This window comes from Columba livia, chromosome 8, assembly GCF_036013475.1.
Source record: "Columba livia isolate bColLiv1 breed racing homer chromosome 8, bColLiv1.pat.W.v2, whole genome shotgun sequence".
In the NCBI taxonomy this organism is placed as follows: domain Eukaryota; kingdom Metazoa; phylum Chordata; class Aves; order Columbiformes; family Columbidae; genus Columba; species Columba livia.
In genome coordinates this window covers 15,543,804-15,562,414 of record NC_088609.1, presented here as the reverse complement: position 1 = coordinate 15,562,414, position 18,611 = coordinate 15,543,804, and the positions used below count along the sequence as shown (strand labels likewise).

General features: G+C 43.7%; 1 protein-coding gene across 7 annotated transcripts in view; it reads right to left on the bottom strand.

Moving 5' to 3' along the window:
* Positions 1 to 12,874: 12,874 nt before the first annotated feature.
* Positions 12,875 to 18,611, bottom strand: part of NTMT2 (N-terminal Xaa-Pro-Lys N-methyltransferase 2) — a 36,410-nt gene continuing 30,673 nt past the window's right edge. For 6 of the 7 annotated variants that reach the window (XM_065071067.1, XM_065071071.1, XM_065071069.1 and 3 more), the window contains one exon: positions 12,875 to 18,455. In XM_065071067.1, coding sequence (XP_064927139.1) covers positions 18,181 to 18,455 — 275 coding nt within the window. In that variant the 3' untranslated portion in view covers positions 12,875 to 18,180. The remainder of the gene's footprint in view (positions 18,456 to 18,611) is intronic. The other variant, XR_010474076.1, reaches the window with a different exon arrangement.

The following is an 18,611-nucleotide window of genomic DNA, read 5'->3' as shown; positions in this document are numbered from 1 at the left end:
ATACACATCCAAGCCTGGGCCTCCAGCCCCAAAGGCTTGTGCAAGAGCTCTTTTGTATGTAAAGTCCTAACGTCCATGTCACAGAGCTCTTCTGCACCGTACAGTGGGCTCTGCACAACGCCTGGCAGGAAGAAATGGTACAAAATCTGTTGACAGATCATCTGTGAAAGGCCTGAACTCCAGCCAAGACAGATAAAAATAAAAGAAATTAAAATAGTTGTGTGTGTGTTTTATGAAGGGAACATTTATATTTTTAAACTAGGAGTAATTGTATTCTGTATCTGAAATGGCATCTGAAAGTGATTTAGTGGAACAATGTGGTTTCTGATTGGTGCTTGAACTAGTTCCAGAACATTTTTTATAATAAGCATCATAAAGATCCCAATTATCTGATCCTTTTTCCTAACATGGTCAGAGAGGATGTTTCCAAAGAAACGGCTTTTGGGTTGTTTTCTTTTCCCCTTTGTGGCACTAATCCTGAAAGCATTTACATACATGCTTCATCTTGTGAGTAGTCCCAGAGAAGTGAACCAAGGCAGCCCTCAGCAGCAAAGCTAATCAGAGAGTAAACTACTAATGTTCAGATTTGCTAATCAGGGCAATACATAGACTTTCAGGGAAAAGTCTGCTTGTTATTCTGAGAGCTGTTCAGGATGCATTTACGATTCAATAAAGGAGGCCCCAGCATTACCAAAATAATTACTTACTCAAACAAGCCTGTAAAACTCAAGGACTGCCCCAAATAAAAGGAGGCTTCCCCCCCTCCAGTTTAATAACATAAATCTAGTGAAATGCATCTTGCTGCCATAAAATCAGTTCTACATACCATGGAAACCATTGATTTACTAAGTGGGCAGGGAGGTCAGATCCTGCTAGGGACTCAGAGGGCTGAACATATGGAGAGAAGTTTTAAAACTGAAAGTTTTGTCCACCCACAGAAATGGAAAGCAGTTCACATCTTACCCTGTAACTCCACTTTCCAAAATAAGACACTTACAAGCAACAAGCAACGCTACAGGTTAAATGGAGCCATTTTGATAATCACTCAATAAAGGATATAAATAACCACCCTAAGCCCCACTGTCTGTCCCAGGGAGATTGTCCCCACATGCAAAAACTGGCTTTACACGGGCAGCATCCCCCTGGTGCTGAGAGGCTGCACACTAGGTGTCCTCTTTTCAAGCACCACCTCAATTTCCCTGTTTTAACCAAAACTGAGTTTAATACACTGCAGAGGACAGTTGGTTGCCACCCGAATACCCACGTGGTAACTAAGAACCTGCAGATGTTCTTATGTTAAAAAGGGATGTGTGTGACATTCCCCACAGGGCCCTCTTTCTCCACCTTGTTCTTATCTGGAAGGAAATGCTCTACAGCAAAGAAGTATCCAAGAAGAGAACAAGGGAAACTGCCAGGCAGTTGTCCTCATTCAAACTAGCTATATTTATGGGAAGGTGTGAGAGATTAAGCAGCCTGCTTAGCCTCATGCAGTGGGGCAGCCAGAGCTCCAGCAGTGGGTTTGCATTTGTAGACAAGAGGAAGAGGAGAAAAGGTTTAAAAAATGCCAACTGACTGCTTGTGGGTATGAGCTGATAGAGACCATAAACCGTCCCTTGCAAGACCATTCCATGCTGTCTGCAAACTCACACTGAAGCCTGCTGGGGTTTTGCAGTACTTCACCCCTATCGCGCATCCACGTCACCTATAAAGTATTGTCAGACCAATCTTGGAAGGTGCCCAACCCATGCTGCCCCCAGCACTATGTGAGGGTAATTAGTGTGAGTGTTTGGGTGGACCTGGAAGTGTCACCTAACTGCAGCAGCCACCTCGCTATCAGGCTGCCCCTGGTCGCTTGGATCATGTTCTGATGATGTGTGAACACAGAGGTGGCCGAAAATAAATAACAGAAGACGCCTTACTCCCCTGAGCACTGAGCCTCTCATGCCAAGAAATATTCTCACTTCTTGCTGCCTCTTTTTGTGGTGGTTTTCCTGAGACTGAAAACGCTCCTCCACTGCAGAAGATGCAAAAAAAATTCCTGCTGACCTCAGCATTGAGTTTCATCTTTTTGAAGCTTTGTTGCGCCTCTAAGATAATTTATGAGGTGTCAGGATTTTCCGACCACAAATGTCTTGGACGAAAACCGGTTTTACACTACAGATGCCATGAAAGAGAAGCAATTTCAGTCTGTTTTTTCTACAGCACTGTCTGTGTCCACAATGGAACATGGGTTCAGAGCTCCTGGAGATTATTTGTGTAAGAGTTGTCCAGGCCAGCACTCCACTGAGACTCAGGCTGGGTCTGATTCCCCACCTTTGCCTCATTGCCCTGATCTTCTCTGTTGGGAGGGGAACTCCCATTTCCTGGTGCTGTGCCATGAAAACACGAGCTTGCCAAGTTATTCTGTGTGTGCGTATGTGCGTGCATGTGTTGAACAAGCCAGAAGTACCAGAAGTAAAAAGATCCATTAGCAAGCCACATTTTGCAACATCCACAAGGATCCCCAGATTTCTTGTCTGTGGATTTCTTTTCCCTGTGCTTTAGATTTTCAGGGGGAAAAAGGAAACCAACAAAAAACCCCAAGAGCTCAGTTTAGCCGCCTCTAATCCAGCATGCACCTCAGTCTCCATGAAAGTGTTCTTGGGACGACAGCAGTATTTCCCTTGGCTGGGATGCCCAGCCTCCTGGCTCCTCTGGAGTTGCAGAGCTATAGACATTCCGCTGAGTAGTTTGCAACCCTGCCTGCCAGGAAAACCCAATGTCTCCATGGAGAAATCTCAGGGGAGGAGTTTGATACTCAATCAGGGATGGAAAAGAAGGGAGTTTATGCCTCCCTGAGACCAATTCCTTCCCTAAAAAACAAAACAAAACAAAAAATGTGAGAGAAAAAAAACCAAAAGGGATCATTTTCTTATAGACATGAGTGCAGACACACCAGTAGTATTGGTGTACAGTGTATTGCTTTGTGTCAGGACGGGCCCAAGTCATGGAGGCTTGGGCAAAGTGTATGTTTAGGTCAGTCTATTGACTTTGGGTTAGGCCTAATGTTTGGATCTGGAACTGAACTTCCAAAAGTCCGGGCATGCTTGCATCTTCTGGTGAGGGGGCTTGGTTTGGCCTGGCTTTGAGATAGGAACCAGCTGCAATTGTAGGCCTCCAAACATGTTCTAGGAAAGAGGTTATAAAAGAGCCCCTTCTTGCTCAACACATTTATTCCCCGTGGGCCAGATTCTGAGATCTTCATTACCACTGAGCAGAACCTCGCTCCACGAGCTGTTACACTGATTTGAATGGGCCTATTTAAGGAGTCATCAAGTACCTAATGTCAGCAAGGGTAGCACCACCAAACGGTCACATCTGTTTGCTTCATTGACATAAATGAGTTTTTTCTCCTTCCTCCTATTAGCACACACTGCTACAGAAAAAGCACAATGGGTTCCCTTCTTCCCGGCACCTCTTCAGAAAAGTGCTCGTTGCAGATTCTTCCCTACTGGTAATGTGGTAAGAAGTAAAAAGAGCAGGAGCTCAGCTTATGGCTCTGACAGCTAGAAAAATCCTCCTGCGACAAAAGAAGGCTGCGATGAGAGGGTCAGAATTCCTTCCTGAGCATTGCTCTAATCACCTTTTGTCTGCTTTCTCTCCCAGACTGAAAAACAGTGCTCGCAGGTGAAGGCAAAGAAGGATGCTACTGCCTACCTACGGCTTTCTGTAGCCACCCCCCCGTTGAGGTCATTCTCCTGTGAGCCACAGTCATAGTTACTTTAAATGCTAAATGTCTGCTGTTTTGGATCACTTCGGCAGAACCAGATAAGGGACTGCTCCTGTGATTGCTGATAGAGGCAGCCGGCCTTCTAGCATAGTGCCTGCGATGGACAGGATGTATCAGTCTTGCGACTCTGAGTCCTGAGAGATCTCTGAAAACTAGCTTTGAACTGGGCACTTAGACTACTAGCTGAATGAATCCCAGATTTAGACAATTAGATGTACCTGATTCACATGACTTAGAAGCAGTGCTCCTAACTCACACTCCTGCTTTTGAAAACCTCGCAACACCAAACACCTGCACTCTGGATTTTCTTCCTTCCAGGACAGTGACCCGCCCTTGGCCCTACCTGTTGCAGAGACAACTAATTGCAGAAGAGCAAAGCAAAGCAAAATCCATCGCCTCTGGATTCTCACACCATTTTCTCCATAACGACATCAGGTCACTCCCCAGTCATGTAACTAAGGTCTGTCACAGGTAAATTTTCTTTTCCTTCTCCTCTCTCCAGGGAGGTAAGGGGATTTGCACTGTCATGTTACTATGAATCATCACAACTATTTTGCATGACACTTTGTAAGAAACAAGGCTGCTTAAACAGAGTGGCCCAGTCTGTGAGGACGGGCCAGGCAGTGTTAGGGTCTCTTTCAGTTATGAAGAATGCTAAATGTGCAGCTCCTGCAGGCGAGCATTTACAGAATAAATGCACATGATTTTGCTAGCACCAACAATGATTTGGTACCTGATAGCTGCATGCAGTTCTGCAGTGAGCCCATGCAATTCCTGTTGTCTTTACTGAAAAGGAGGGGAAAAGTCTCCACGCTTACAATAGTCATCTTTCCTCACCGCTGCCAGCAATTAACATGATTTTTTAACTCATTTTGTATAAAACTCCTCCTTTCCTGCCATTTTTTCTTGGACTTATTCTACACAGTGTTCTCAGATACTACCAACAGGTATCCAAGAGTCTGCTGCTTTTCCAGCAGACACTTCAGGATTTTACATTGGCCACAAATTCTGTTTCCATGGTCCTTCTCAGAAAACTAACAAGAGAAAGTGATAGACTGCTGTTTGTCAAGAAAGACCTTCTGAGAGAGGTTAAGAAGAGGATAACCTCTGGTCTTTCAGGTTCTACTCTGAATGGATGGAGGAGCAGAAAACAGTTGCCAGTCCACGGAAGTACAAAGTCTGAAAGAAACAACTGAGTTCTGGAAAAGCACTGGCAACAACACTGGGATTATTGGTCACTTTTAAGTTGGAAGGCAACATAGTGGCAAGACAGTTATGTTGGTGAAATCGTTTGTGTACATTTCACACATAGGAGTGATTTTTATGAGCAAAATATCTGCAGGACATGGTTCCTGCTTAAGACTTGAGATCTGTCCCCACTTTATAGGACATGGCGGGATGGGATTCTGGTGTTAAGTCCTGGTCTGATGCTCCCAGAGCCCAACGGCTTTGCAATGCAAGTTCCAAGTGAGCTGGAGTCTAATAAATGTAAACACAGGGAGTAGGGATGCACTTTTTGGACATGGAAAGCAGGTTACACTGTTTTGTAAGATACACCTAATGAAAGACCATTGTTGCCTTGAGGAAAAAGGAAGGGAATTGTATTATTTATGTACTACAAAAGCAGCCACTAAGACATAAACAAAGCATCTTGCACAAAACCAGACAAAAGGAGGTTGCTGCAGAATCAGCAATTTCAACTCAGGTTTCCTGTGTCCCAAACTAGCACTTTAATCATCTTCCTTCTCTGTGAGAGAGAAATGAGTATCAGAGAACAGAGTGAGTCTCTACATTTTTCTAGCCCAAGACAGAACTGTGTCCATTGTTGGGACTCTCCCCCTAGGAGAAATTATTTCTATTCAATTTGTGTGTGTCACAGCCAGATAATGCACTGGGTGGTATTTCCCTCTGTTCCCCCAATCTTTCTCTTTTATGACCACATGACTTCACCCCCTCGTGTGAGTGACAGTACCCATTAGACTAGACTCTGATGCAAAACAGCTGTGTGGAGAAGGGGAGGAAGGGAGTGGGGAGCAGCAATTTAGAAAACAATTAAGAACATCAATTCCAATTCATTTGCTTGGCCAGGATAAGTAATTTCTAAGAGGTAACTTGATCTGTATCGGACTGAGATTAAAGGCGAACTCCATTATCTCTAGTTTACAGTCTGGAGGAATTTGTTTTAACTGGTTACCAAGGAGGCTGCATGAAAAAGAAAAAAAAAAAAAGAACTTTTGCCTAAAAATGTCTAAAAAATCCTCCTGATTTCTTCTCTTAAAGGGCACGCATGGATTTATTAACTCTTGGACAGTATGGCTGCATTGCATTGCATTGCAGGAGGAACAGTTCGGGTTTTGAAAACAGAATCCCTGCCTGCAAGAGCTCAGAGTTGCATTTTATCAAAACAAATTATGCCAGTTTTAAACTGCTATTAAGATTTGAGTGTAAAGATAGACTAGAAACATGAGACATGGGGTTCAGAAGCAGATTCAGCATTCCGCAGAGCAAGCAGCAGGGGCTGGAGGAGAACACAGTGAGCTGAGCACCAGGCAGCTCCATGTTTTCTCCTTAAGCTTTGACGCTGCCACATTCCCTGGCTGCAAAAGGCAAATCCCTGCACTGCTTCACCACTGCCATGAGCAAAACAGTGGTAAAATACTCAGACACCTCTCAGAGGTGCTGTGAGACTCCACGAGTAAATACCCCAATGTTCCTTTGAATACCAAGAGTCTGAACTCAAGCACGCCACAGCAAGGAGTTGTGACGCAGCAGACACCAAGTTTTCTCTTGTATTCCTGCTAGCATGTGGCATGGCACCAAAAAGCGAGTATGTGAGTGGGAGAGCCACTGATTCTCTGCTGTGGAAACCCCCAACTCTACGGCTCTCCTCTTCCACCTTCCTCAGCTCTCAGCACTTCGCCACAACCCTGTGTCTAAGTCTTTGCCCCAACTCCTGCAGGCCTTGCTCCCCCATCCTTGTTTTGCAAAATACAGTGCCGTTAAGAAGCTAAGATCCCCCACAACTCCAGACCACCAAAAAGCTTCTCAGACCATTGGAGTGATCACTTGGAATGCCCTGGTACTTGTCCTGGCCATTTCCCCAGGAACCCAGAAAGACCAGCCGTTGTGCTTACAGGAAGATAGAGGCCACATGTGTCTCTGGATGGGTGTGAGGAGCTCAAGGGTGGGGGGGTAAAAGCAGACATGGAAAAAAACACCTGACTCGAAGTTCAGAGTTGGCCTTGGATCTGCATTTCAATGGCTGGACCCAGACTTCTACGTCTCCTGTGCAACTTTGTTTGTCTTAGGGACAAACTGCATTGCTGCCATCATGAAACAGCCAGCCTGCGCTTTATACAGCTGCATCCCTGTTAGCTAGCTAAGGCTCCAGAGTGATGTAACCGCCTCAGTGGAAATAGGAGCTGAAGAATGTGATGTGACGAATTTTCCCGGACCACCAAATAAATTAAAAAGTAGGCTCCCAGCCCAGAAATGTTACCCTCCCAAATAAACATGTTCCAGCCTCTCTTCCTCACATACACCTTCTTCCACACCAGGAAGCTGAGCTCCTCACAGACTCCATTACAGACCCAGAATGAACAGGTTCTTCCAGCCAGTCAGCATCTTCCATACAGTAATTGCTTTGGTATGGGCATCTGAGAACAAGACAGAACTGTATATACTAGAAATATTCTCTTTGCATAAACTTCTCAGTAGACTTACTTTTGTCTTGTTGCCAGGAAATGTATTCAGGGCCTCTTGCTGATTTCACATTTCTTTGATTAGAGGGGCATGGGCAGTTTGTTCTGATAGTTACAGGGAAAACAGCAATGAGAGCAACTGAGAAACTGGAAAGGTTTCTCTAAGCACAGCAGCTCTGCAACAGCACGAGACCACTCTACTCCATCATCATTCTTGTGACAGCCACACTTCCAAGGGTTGGAAAGGAATGGAGGGGGAACCCATCTTGCAAACATGCTTCTTCAGAGCAGGGAATATCATGGTAGATAACCTTACAACCAGAGACCATTTAAGCAACACAATGCAGTAAGCTCCAGGGTGGAAAGGGGGCTATTCCACAACCAACAGCAACAAGAGATTGGGGGAATCAGCAAATGGTCAAAACTGGTTGGTTGGGTGGAGCAGGAATTTAAGAAAGCAAGAATATAGCCAGCCAAACTGGAGTGCAGCCAAGAAATGTGAGTTAACAACTTTCCTCTGCCAAAGAAAACCACTAGGTCTGTAGTGACAGTGAATGGCCAGGGCCTTGGCCTCACAATCTTCTCAAAAACCTGCAAGGTGGAACATGCACATCATGTGCCCAGTTCAGGTCATGATTACTTTGTGGTACGAGACAAGGCACTTAGCTTCTCTTGTCCCCCCCTCATCTGTGTGCACAGCTCCCTGGATTAGTACTCACCTCCCTCCTGAGGATCAGTAACAGTTTGTTAAATGTCTGCTTCTAAAAGGCAAGGTGAACCTGACAGTGCAAAGTACTTTATTTTTTGTCCTGCAGAAACAAGTCTCCTTCAGTCTCTCACTCATTAAGACACCAGCCGTTGTAATCCAAGCTCCTTTGATGGAAGGGGTAAGCGGGGAGTTTGCCAAAGGGAGGATTAGCTGTTGGATGTCTTGAGCTGCAAGGGTGTCTCATACGGATTTGTGCAGGATTTTCACCTCAGCTGTCCTGGCTAGAACTCCTGTCCTACTGTACCAAGACATTCTCTTTGCAGGCCCTGCTCTGACCCTAGCAGCAGTGAGGCTCTGGCTGAGGGCTGGTTGCTAGCTGTCATTCTCAGCTCCCTTGTGAAGGAAAGCTACATGAAAATCTAGCTCTAGACTGAGAAAAACTTACCTATTGTGCTCACAGGGAAGTGGCAGCTTTGTCCGTATTCAGGATTGATTCAGGTGGGATTCCCAACTTGGCTACTCAGTGATACAACTCCCTGGGCCTTTGTTTTCCCTACAGTAGAGATTGCCACGTGCTCCTCTCTGCACTGCACCTAACAATGAAAGTGCTGTAAGCTCCTTTGTGCTTTTAGGCCTAACCTAAAGTAAAGACATTTAGAAGGCACAGTTCCAACACGTATTCCTAGACTATGTGATAGGCAACAAGTTTCTCGCTATTCCCCAGTCAAAAGAAGGAGCACAATCCCTCGTTTTCTCCTGTCTAGCTCCTTCTTTCTCCTTACTTGTCACCTTTGTCTTGATTTTTGATTTCTGCCACTGTGCTTCTATGGATACATCAGGCTATTTGTGTACACTTGTTATGGAACAGAAAGGAAAGACAATCTGCAAAGGCAGGTTATACCCATTTCTACATTCTCAAGTTATGTGAGAATTTTCATTTGAAAAGAACAACTTTCTAACCTTCACACTGCAGTTAAGCATTAAAGTGTGTTATCCACAAACGCAAGATTATTGGTTCCTAAAATGTCATAATTTGAAAGCCGTTCTCACAATGGGGTATTTGAAGACGCAAATACTCCAGCCTGTCAAGTCTCCTGCTTTCTATGTCAAACATCCCTCTCTTTTCCTGCCACCACCTCTGCAACTCACACATGCCTAGCACGAGGCCACAGCTTCTTTCTGGCTCCCGATCCCAGATGCTGCTCTGTGCACTCCTGTCTGCCAAGCAGAGCACACAGCTGGAGGGGTGTGAGGCGCCCTGCGCCACTCTCTGTGTGCTGCCAGCCGCCCTAGCGCTTCTTCATCACTCAGGATTATAAACCCATCCATGCGTGGGTGTCCACTCTTCTGTCACAGGACCCAGTGGAGCAGGGTGTAAGACTGCTTGTAATGTTAAGAAGTTCCCTTAGGTTGTTTGTAGCAGAAATTTTGAGGTGCTTGTTTTTCAGCAGAGGATCAGGTACAAAAACAACACCAAGCAGAAAGGCTTTGATGAGAGCAAGGGCTCTGTTTACCAGGTTTATTTCAGGGAAAGTTATTTGGGGGGAGGGAGGAAGTAGTTAAATCCTTGTTTATCATGCCGAAAACCCAAATCCCCTAAATTCACACAAATAAGAGAGAAAATGGCTTAGTGGCATGAGCACGTGGCTGTGACTAAGGAGACCTGGGTTTGTTCCCTGCTCTAACACATACAACTCTCTAAGGCCCCTCTTCCCTCAAGGTGAGATTCAACTCATTTAACATTAGGTATATGGTCCCAGCTAAGACTAAATCACTAATCAGCAGAAAGAGACAGGATATTCCTAATGTTGGATGTGTCCCATAGCATCGGATGGACTGAAAAGTCTTGCAGAGGTACTGGCCTTGCTTCCCTGATTATCAGGCAGTTGTAATAACTAAACAGCTGAAGATTAGATGAATGTACTCTGCTTTCTGGGGTTCCCATACAAGCAATGAAACTACCTAGTCCTTCCCCATGTGACAGTGGGGTGGAACAACTCAGTGTAGTAGTTATGACAAGATGCTCTGATGCTGAGATGATGGAAAAGCCTGACTGTAAGTAGATGTGTCTACCTGAGAAGGCAGCGACGGAAAGTAGTCCACTGATTTCTAAATCCTTTGTTTGGTATGTGCAGCTGTCCTGGCTGTTGCATGGGTGGTGTGAATCACCGCAATGATGTGCTCGGTCATCCTTTGTGAGGTGGTATTTCTCTCCTAGCTGTAGACAATGCAGTCTGTTGGGGGAGACAAGACAAAGCTGCCTGTGCTGAAAAAGCCTAGAAAAAGAGGCTTTTTTTCGTTACTGATATTAGCTACACTAGGGCAAAGGCAAGGTTTGCCCTGTCCGTTGAAATTAGAATTAATGCATACTGCAAACTGAAGGTGCTATCAGGCATCAGCTTGGGGATCTACAAGACTGAGAACAGAACAACAGGGACCGAATCCTACCTGAGCAATGACATGACTTAGCGCAGGGTGAGAAAGTACTCAACTTGCTCAGGGTCCTTCTGGCTGGGCATCTAGACCATTGGGGATGATACAGGGATGATACGTGGCCTCAGCACAGGCAGGGAGCAAGTCAGATAGCAGAGTGGCTTTGCAGACACCATCCAAACAGAAGCCTCTTCAAGGGCCTACATTTTGCCTTTGGTGCATAATCAGGGCTGCCTCTCTCACCAAATCCAGGCAGCCCAAATATGGTTCCTCTGGGAACTTTAATGTTTTACTGAATCACTTAGTTTCTCTTGATTACTGCTGCTTCAGAGTCTCAGGTGCTGGATCCCAGTGGGGATTTTGTTGGTGGGGGTTTATTGACTTTTTGTTACCTTGAAGTTATTGCAGTAGCAGGAGTCACAGGTAACTCCTGGAGTCTGTTTATTTTATGGGTTGGATTTTTAAGAGTTTGCCAATGGTATCCTGATTTTAGGAGAAGCCACCCATTTATTGAACAATGCACTCACATACTGATCCATAAATAAAACCAGTGTGTTATTTAATAAGACCCAATAGAGGGTCAGCCCTGGCTCACTGGTAAACCAATCAATTCAGAGTCCAAAAAGCACTCCTCAGGAAACCCATCATGTCTATCTGGGGGAGGTACAAGCCAAACATCAGTGTAATTTTGTACTCCGCTGAGTTTTTAGGAGTACCTGTGCCCATACCTTCTGAAATAAAAATGTTAAAAGGTCCAAGATGGAGTAATTTCTGACAACCTTCATTTTGGTCCTCAGTAGAGGCATTCTGAGTTGTAACATTTTTACAGCTGGGGCTACAAATCCAAGTTTTGCACCTGTGGGAGAAAGAACAGAATCACAGAATGTTAGGTATTGTAAGGACCTTGAAAGATCACCTAGTCCAATCCCCCTGCCGGCACAGGAACACCCAGATGAGGTTACGCAGGAAGGCGTCCAGGCAGGTTCTGAATGTCTCCAGAGAAGGAGACTCCACAACCTCCCTGGGCAGCCTGTTCCAGTGTCTGTCACCCTCACTGTGAAGAAGTTTCTTCTCATATTTAAGCGGAACCTCCTGTGTTCCAGTTTGTACCTATTGCCTCTTATTTTTGGTTGTCAACGAGAAGAGCCTGGCTCCATCCTCACGGCACTCACCCTTTATATATTTACAAACATTAATGAGGTCACCCCTCAGTCTCCTCCAAGCTAAAGAGACCCAGCTCCCTCAGCCTTTCCTCATAAGGGAGATGCTCCACTCCCTTAATCATCTTTGTTGCCCTGCACTGGACTCTCTCCAGCAGTTCCCTGTCCTTCTGGAACTGAAGGGTCTGGAACTGGACACAATATTCCTGGTGTGGTCTCCCCAGGGCAGAGTAGAGGGGAAGGAGGACCTCTCTCGACCTACTAACCACCCCCCTTCTAATACACCCCAGGTACCATTGGCCTTCCTGGCCACAAGGGCACAGTGCTGGCTCGTGGTCATCCTGTTGTCCACCAGGACCCCGAGGTCCCTTCTCCCTACACTGCTCTCTAATAGCCCGTTCCCCAATTTATACCGGAACCTGGGCTTGTTCCTGCCCAGATGCAATACTCTACACTTGTTACATTTCATTAAATTTTTCCCTGCCCAACTCTCCAGCCTGTCCAGGTCTCGCTGGATGGCAGCACAGCCTTCTGGTGTGTCAGCCACTCCTCCCAGCTTCGTGTCATCAGCAAACTTGCTGACAGTGCACTCTATTCCCTTGTCCAAATCGTTGATGAATATATTGAATAACACCAGCCCCAGTACTGACCCCTGAGGCACTCCTCTAGATACTGGCCTCCAACTGGACTCTGCCCCATTGACGACGACTCTCTGGCTTCTCTCCTTCAGCCAGTTCGCAGTCCACCTCACTACCCGGTCACCTAGACCACACTCCCTCAGTTTAGCAGCGAGGATGCTGTGGGAGACTGTGTCAAATGCTTTACTGAAATCAAGATAGATAATATCCACTGCTTTGCCATCTGAATCAGGATGTTATATTCACAGGGCACTGTTAGAAGTTAGGGAGAGGAGAACAATCAGGAATCATATACCCACAAATCCGTTCAAGTCACTGTGAAGTGGCACAGTTGAATGGAGCTTACATTTGCTATTGCTTGGATCTTTAATACATCTGTCTAGAAGGGATGAATGCATGGGCCTGCTAGGTTGAAATGCGTCCAAATTCAACATTTTTGGAAGAGAGATACAGGGAAGAGAGACTTTCCACCAGTTTTCCATCTTTATTTTTGCTGCAGGCATACACCAGGTTGTTCTTCCAACGCTTTGAAAGGAACAGAAGCTGTTTATGTTCATGAGCACAACATTCAGCCTGAGCCCTCTCTTTGCAGGACACATCGGGTTGGTGTAACAAGCAGGCTAACCACAACCATGCTGTTTCAATCTGCTCCAAGCACAAGAAGAGCAAGTTTATATCTGCCTGCAAAACACTCCGCAGTTCCTGTAGTGGCCTGATTTGTGGAAGTGTTAATCACTCACAGCTACCACTTAGGTAAAGCTGTAATTCAGACCAGAACACTTTTCAGTGCCTCAGTTTCCTTACCCTGAACGAAATGATAACGCATGCTTCAAGGTCTATGGATGTGTAGTGTCATACAAATATTGTTATTTATGGTGATCATGAGGTCATGAGTTGTGTTTGGTAAAAGGGTCTGGGATTGCCTACTTGACATCAATTGAAAGAGACAAATATTAACCTGTATGTTTGAAATACAGCGTGTTGTTATTGCTCTCAGATAAACAGAATTATCTCCTCTTAAAATCAAAGGTAATCTGTTTTACTTCAGTGAGATGTGGTGATGTGCACAGAGAACAAATCATTTTTGGCAAGTGGAGGAGGGATTTTCTTGGCAAGTTGGAAGAAGCATCAAAGGAAGAGGAATGGGATACAACACAACTGGTTTTAATCACATATAACAGTCAAGTTCCTCTGGACAGGCCTACTGTCAGATACACCATTGTAAATGCTCTGGGGAACCTGGATTAAGAGAATGGACAGAACAACTGAACAGCATAAAGGTACTTGGGGCACATGGTGGAACAACCGGCAAAGCTTTTGTCAGTTGGCATTATGCAGGCATATATCGCTCCCATTAATGCAGTGCCCCTGTACCATGACTGATTTTTAATGGGTATTTGGTTATCCAAGCTCATGTCTTTTTCTGCTTTTAATAGTCACAAGCCCCTCAGATCACACTTTACTTCTGTTCGACATTAACGATGAAGATGCTGAATTGGTTATAACGAGGATGCACTTTCATTCCCAGGGAGAAGGGAAACTTATTTCAAGCCACTTCAGCTCTGAGGTGGTCTGAATCACTCTGGAGGTGCCAGTTTCTTCTTCCTGCCTGTCAAAGAGCCCAAGGTGGCTTCTCCCTAGACCAGGCACACTGCAAGCTGCCTGAATGGGTGGGATATGTCTAGGAGAAAAAGAGCTTGGGCAAATGCTTCTTGACAGGACGGTTCCTCTTGAGATGACTGTTTCCTCTGGAAACTGCTGACTTGTTTCACTAAAATTGGGGGCGGGGAATGTACCGATTGGTGTATTCAGTAGGAAATTAGTATTTCACTTCAATTTTTACAATACTATATAATGTATTATCATCTCACATAACATGTCAATTTAGACTGGATTATATAAACATCCAAACAAGAAAGTAAAACTAAAAATATTTGATATGATCATTTCAATATTTCTGAAACAAAATATTTTGGACTATCCAGTCAGCAATATGTTTCAAAATGATGGCTCTTTCTTCCAATTAGGAATGAAAGGACATTTGTAATGTCTAAGTTGCTTTCAGAATAACAAACAGCTTGAGCTTTGATGGTTGCTGGAGCTACACAGTTGGGATCGCTGTTCAGACTGCTGTAATAATTGCTCCTTACATTTTGTTTGGTTTGCAGTAGCACTCAGGGGCTACTGTCAGGGCTTGAGGATCTCCTTTGTAAGGAACCTCACTTTCATATAATAAAGATATTTGGCCTTCAGTCTCACAGAATAGAAGCACTGGACCCGATATGGGGACACGATGCATTACCAAGAGCTTTGGTGGTGACATGGCTGAAATGGGTTTTGCTGCACTTTGGCTAAGTGATTACTTGAGTAGTGGTTGCCTGGGAGAAACATCTGATTGAAGGACTAATTTGGGGGTTTCACTAATTACCTGCTGGTGGTGAATGACGGCTTGAGCTTGAAGGACTCTGAATGTTCTGTGAACCTTGCCTCAGCCAGGACCTTGACCTTGGATTAAATTTCTGGTAATGCTCAGATCAAGAACAAGTCCTACGTGAGCACCAAACAAATGGGATTCAAACTCCCAATGCAATGTGATGAGCTAAAGACTTCTTTAAATGCACGGTTTAAATAACCTGAAAGGTGATGCTGAGCAACTGAGTTGATTATTCAGTCTTTGAACACCAGAGAAAAACTGACACACAGATGATTTCTAAGCAAGATCTTCTGTTTCAAATTTGTGATTCATTACTATTATTATATACTATGGTAAAGTCCAGAGAACCCTGAACTTTTAAGCCAACAATGGCCCTTACCCAAATCCACAAACATTGGAGAGTGGCCTGCACAGGCTGACTGGGAGTTCTTGAATTAAAATATACCTTGGAAAAGGAGGAAACCAAAATATTATTCAGTCTGCAGCAATCTCATGCATTTAAGCCTCTGGAGGGCTTGTGCTTCTTTACTCTTGATATTTATTATGTCACCAGAAAAGCTTTAATATTTTAGTATAGAAGAACATAGCCATGAAACACTAATTTCTAGGAATGTGGGAACCATGAAATATGAGTTTTTCTACTAAATTAAGATTTTACTTGTCTCTGTTCTCACATAGTTACGGGAACCAATTTTCATTATATATTTATGTACATGTATTCTGGAATTTCAAATAGGAGAGATGTACAAAATAGGGGAAGAACATTTTTACCTTGAAAAATGTATTTTACTGATTATAATACCAGTCATTCATATTCTACCTTTCATCCTAAACCACTTTACATTGTATATCCATCTTGAAACCACATCTCTCACTACTAAACTGTACCCACTCTGGTGTGTAAGCGAACAGCTGATTTATTCTGCCGTGTGAGATACAGCAGCTGTTTAGATTTGTATTAAATTGTTTACTTCCTCACCACTGTAGTGACCAACACCACTCAGACATGCCTGGCACAGTCATGATTGCACTAGGATCTTCAGCTGTCCCCAAGTATTCTGCACAACAGCAGACGTCTCTGGCAAGAAGCAAAAATGGTGAAAGACAAATTAATTTGTAATCCACATAAAAGACTTTTCAATATTCTTGTGTTAGTGCTAATCAGTGTTACTAACAACAGGACCGATGCCCCTTTCCTGTTAAACAAATGACTGGGTTTCCTTCATACCTGCACATACTCATATTCACACAAAGACCACACCAGGTTTTAGTGGCCTCGGCAGAATGAAAGCATCTCGTGGCGTAAAGGGAATCTGAAATGCTTAGGTCTGAGGACAATTCCAGAATGCCAGTGTTCACCTTGGAATTTTAACAATGTTATATACCAAATTTATGTTCATTACCAGTCGATTAGAATGCAACAATTAGCCAAAACATGTGTCATGGGAACAATAGTTTTCTGGGTTATATGACATACCAAAATATTCACCAAATCACCAGGGTTGTTTTCCTTAATCCTACAATTAGTGATGGCACATTAAGAGAACAATCACTGGATAAGATTTGATGGCAGGAAGCCTTCTGCCATAAACTGGAAATTCTCAACATACGCAACCATATGGCTAGAGAATATGAGTTATGCAATTAAAACCAAAACTGGAGATTTGTTATCAAAGGATGGCAAAGTGTACTAAAATCCAGCTGAGAAGTTCCCTAATCTCGTTATCTTCAGGCTTCTATGTGGGCTAATCTAACACAGATGACAATATTTGACATGAACAACTGTGCCTACAGTCATGTGGAGGATGTTTTTTAGAACCCTTTTCCTCAGAAGACGGAGGTTTGTCATAATGCAACTCTTTAAAATGCCTGATACGTTTCACCAGAATTGCATTTCAGGGAAATAAAACATGATAATAATTCTGACAGAGTCAAAACAGTCCATTCTAACATTATAATTAATTTCTAAAATTTTGAACATGCCATATTTAACTTGCTTGCTACTGCACATAATAATATTTTAAGTGCAAATTATTTTAAAAGTCAAATTCAAAAGAAATATTTCATTTTGCCTAAATGAAAAATTTTAATCAGCTTGGAAAAGTCTGTGGTTGTGCGGTTTGCCTTCATAAAGAATTTCAAAATTCTCCCTTCTTGTCCTCATTCAGAATGAAGCAGAACTTCAAATTCTGAATTTTTTTGCAAAATCAGCTTCTGTCCTCCCACCACACTTTCCGTGCCTATACGAAGGGGACAAGAAGCTCAATGTGTAATTTCTGTGAGCCTTAAGGATATGGTATGTGTGTTAGTAGTTTCAAATCCAGGCTTATACAGCTGCTGTTTGAATATAAATCATGGATGCTTTTGGGTTACACTAACACCCTCTGCAGTTTAGTACAGTTGTTAATTAATACAATACTGTATTAGTTCTTCTTACAGTCTTACTATTAACACCCCATGAAATCCCATTAGCTCTACATATGGTGCCAGACTTGTTCTGAATGTGGGAAAGAAAGAAGTTTACAGTGGTATGAATAATAAAGAGAAGCTTTCAAGTGGTTTCCACTGTGAACATTTTGAAAAAATATTTTCCAGAATGTAATTTGTGGGGCAATCTTTTTAACAAAATTTCAATGCAAACATGCATATATTTGTCATCTAAGTTTTCCCCTGGAGTGTGAAAACCCTTATGCACCACTATTGTTCCCTGGCAGAAATATAAGGAACATAAAGTAGTTCCTAAAACTGGAAAATTAACCAGGTTGTCTTATAGTCCAAGCTGACAGAAATGCAAACAAGTAAATAAACTGCATAGCTGAAGCAAGTAAATGGATAAAACTTTCCTTACATTTTTGTTTCAAATATTTTAAAGTACAGATAGTGATGACAGTCAAAATTTGGGTTAGGTTTTCCAGAAGTTATTTGAATTTCCTGCTTCAGTGATCTGACAGATCCTTCTTAAATTCCAAGAAAATTTAAATGCCATAGTAAAAACCAGGCTTATTTGTTAACACCTTATACAGAACACTCCAAAATGTATTAGCCACTACAGAAACTCCAGACCTAATTATTTTCTACTAGTTTCCTTAATGAAAGAGAGATCTGACAAGGAGCTGTTAGAAAGGCCTTTAAAAATTGAGAGAATGATGAAGCAGGCAGGATTCAAAGCAGACTATTCCCTGAAGAAGCTAATTTGTAATTGTCTCCCCATCCTTTAGGAGTTGTTGCCCTAGAGTTGCAGTAGTAGCAGTGCATGGTTAGTAGGATTCTATCAGATGTTCTCCATCCCAGTCCCGTGGTTCAGCCACAGTCTGGGCTCTGCTGTCTCCCTGGGAGTCAGGAATGGGCAGGGCCTTTCTGCAGGGCCAACATCCAGACAGGGACACACTGCTCGGGGAATCCCTCCTGCCTCTCCTCCCGCAGGATGGTGAGTCCACTCATTTCAATGAGGCTGTGAAGGATGTTGAGGTCTCGGATCACGCTACTGTCCAGACAATCCAGGATACAGCCCTCCCTGGCTACATTGTCCTTGAGAATGATAACACCATTATCCTTCAAGCCATTCTGGCACCGGATGAGAAACTCCAGGAGATCTTTATCTGTCAGACAGCCTACAGATGAAAAGATGGAAAACAGATCACTATCAGACATTCAGATCTCCCCCTGTACACATCAGAATGGTGCCTTGATCTGAGTCTCTACACCCTATTTATTGCAGGAGAAGTTCTAGTCCTGCCAGATTTCATTATAAAACCTTTGGCAAATCA